This window comes from Nematocida homosporus (assembly GCF_024244095.1).
Source record: "Nematocida homosporus strain JUm1504 chromosome Unknown 4400, whole genome shotgun sequence".
NCBI classification, from domain to species: Eukaryota; Fungi; Microsporidia; genus Nematocida; species Nematocida homosporus.
This window is the reverse complement of record NW_026250561.1, coordinates 1-2,379: the sequence shown is the minus strand read 5'-3', so window position 1 is coordinate 2,379 and position 2,379 is coordinate 1. Positions and strand designations below refer to the sequence as shown.

Sequence of the window (2,379 nt, the reverse complement as noted above, 5' to 3'; positions counted from 1 at the left end):
GACTGCTAGCTTTAGGATACACCATTGGCGGAGAGTCCATTAAATGAACCATAAACTTACCAACTAGATACAAACAAGCAATCAATGGCCCAATGTAGAAAAAAGAGCTACTGGATGAACTACGTAAGGATCCACCTAAATCTTCAAAACTCGATATCTCAGCCATACTTCCAAATACTAAATATTTTGTGGGTTTAGGCTTAAATCTACTTTGAATTTGAATTTGAATTCCGCTAAATTTAGATTAGATTAAGTCATACTGTTTATTAAATCAATATTAATCCGAAGACTAAATAAAGCATCGAATATGTTAACTGAGCAGGCTTATCTATTTGTTGAGAATTGCATGGACTTGCTTGATAATACTGCGCTTGGTAGGTAAGTCGGCTGATTTGGGACATACAACTAGTAAACTGCCACAAACTGCTTGGTGGTGTCTCTCAATTTCTTCTATTTTAGCATCCTTAGGCAGAAACTTACCCGAAAGGGTAATATTCTGTTTGGGATGTGTTTTAGTTTCAGTGGTATACTTGAGTTCTAATTGGGTGAGTGCTTTAGCAATCTGCTGCAAAGTTGGAACAACTCCGTTTTCAATGTATGGAACTTTTCTACCATCAGAACGGGCCACTCGGGTATTGAAATAGACTGGATAGATCTTAATTGTTTCAGACATGTAGTGTATATAAAAAATAAAGGAGATAAGGATGTATGAAAGTCTTTTGGCGCCAAGATCAGGAAAAGATAGGGTATGGGACTGCTGGGTATAGGGGTGATTGGGAAAAGGTTGCTGATATTGTGACTAGGGCTTATTTAGTTTGTGCTATGCGCTCGGCGTCTGTAGGGAGGCCGATAGGTCTGATGTTGACGGCATCGCACAATCCGGCTAAGGATAATGGAATTAAGTATGTTGATTATGATGGGAATATGTTTGCCGTAGAATGGGAACAGATAAGTAATCGGGTAGTGAATGCCACGAACGATGAACTCTTGGAGGAGATCAAGAAGTATCCATTGGTAGGTAGTGTGGTTTATATTGCCAGGGATACACGAGAGAGTGGAGTAAGTATGGTTGAGAAGTGTTTGGCGGCCAGCCGGGCACTACAGGCTGAAGAAGGACTGGGGGAGCAGGTTCTGCTTGATTTAGGCGTGTGCACAACTCCGGAAGTTCACTTTCTGCTCAGAGAATTACACGGACAAGGTTTGGATAATCGGAGTTATCCTAAGGGCGAGGAGTTAGACCGGATCCGAAACTTGTACTTCACACGTGTTGAGCGGTTTGCCCAGATTATCGAGCATATATTTGGCAAAGAAGGACGAATCCAGCGGGTGCTAGATAGTGCTAATGGAGTTGGCCGCGAGAAGTTTAAGGCGATTAAGGCGGCTTTGCGTCGCACAACTGACTTGTTACTACTGGAGAATGATAAAGACTTAAACGAAGAGTGTGGATCGGATTACATTAAAAGTAAGCATGAACGGCCAGCCGGGGTTTTAAGTAAGGAAGCTGAAGTTGAAATCAAAACCAGCGACGGTCTGGTTTCAGGCAAAACTCTCATCTGTGCTTTTGATGGCGATGCCGATCGAATAGTTTATTTAAGACCAGATACGAATGAGATTTTAGACGGCGACAGATTGTGCGTACTCTTTTCATCGTTTCTCAACCACTTACTAGCTATTACACAAGAGACTTTAGTTCTAACTTCAGTTGTAACAGATTACTCCAATGGTGCAGCTATGGAAGAGTTAAAATCCCAAGGCGATTTAAAGATAGCTGCTACTGGGGTCAAAAACATGCAGAAAGAGGCCTGTAAGCACCCAATCTCGGTTTGGTTTGAAAGTAACGGCCATGGCACTATCTTTTTCTCAAACGAAACCAAAAAGTACTTCCAAAACAAGATCAGATACAGAAAAAGCACCAACATTCTTGACCTTTCTGAGACAGACTTAGCTAACGAAATCGAAGCACTTCTTTCCCAAACCACTCCCGAACTATCAGGACACAATCCCGACAAAACATCACCATACAATGAAACCTTCCAACTACTATCCAAAAACGAAGCTTACCTCCTACTCCACAGCCTAGGCTCCTTATTTGACCCCTTTATTGGAGACGCCATTGTAAATATGTGTTTAGCCGAAAGCATTTTCTATAGCCAGTTCATTTTGCCTACTATCCTTCTCAGTCTTTACAAAGACCTTCCAAATGTTCTGATCGGACTAACAGGCAACAAAGAGTTACTTACTGATGTCCTTCTCGAAAGCATCAAGCAAAAGTACGGCGACCTCCGCATCCACTTAAGAGCTTCAGGAACCGAAGACATCATTCGCATCTATGCCGAAGGTCCTGTTCTGGCCCAGGTTGAAACCGCCATCAAAGAAATT

At 42.1% G+C, this 2,379-nt stretch overlaps 2 protein-coding genes across 2 annotated transcripts; one reads left to right on the top strand and one right to left on the bottom strand.

Annotated features, from left to right (window-relative positions):
• Positions 1-328: 328 nt before the first annotated feature.
• Positions 329-673, bottom strand: NEHOM01_2513 (signal recognition particle subunit SRP19; the record flags this gene model as incomplete). Its single annotated transcript, XM_051491389.1, has 1 exon — positions 329-673. One exon carries the CDS (start codon positions 671-673, stop codon positions 329-331), a length of 345 nt encoding a protein of 114 aa, XP_051347349.1.
• A 35-nt stretch (positions 674-708) lies between these two features.
• Positions 709-2,379, top strand: NEHOM01_2512 (phosphoacetylglucosamine mutase; the record flags this gene model as incomplete). Its single annotated transcript, XM_051491388.1, has 1 exon — positions 709-2,379. A coding segment is annotated over one exon (1,671 nt), but the record flags the coding sequence as incomplete, so codon positions are not given.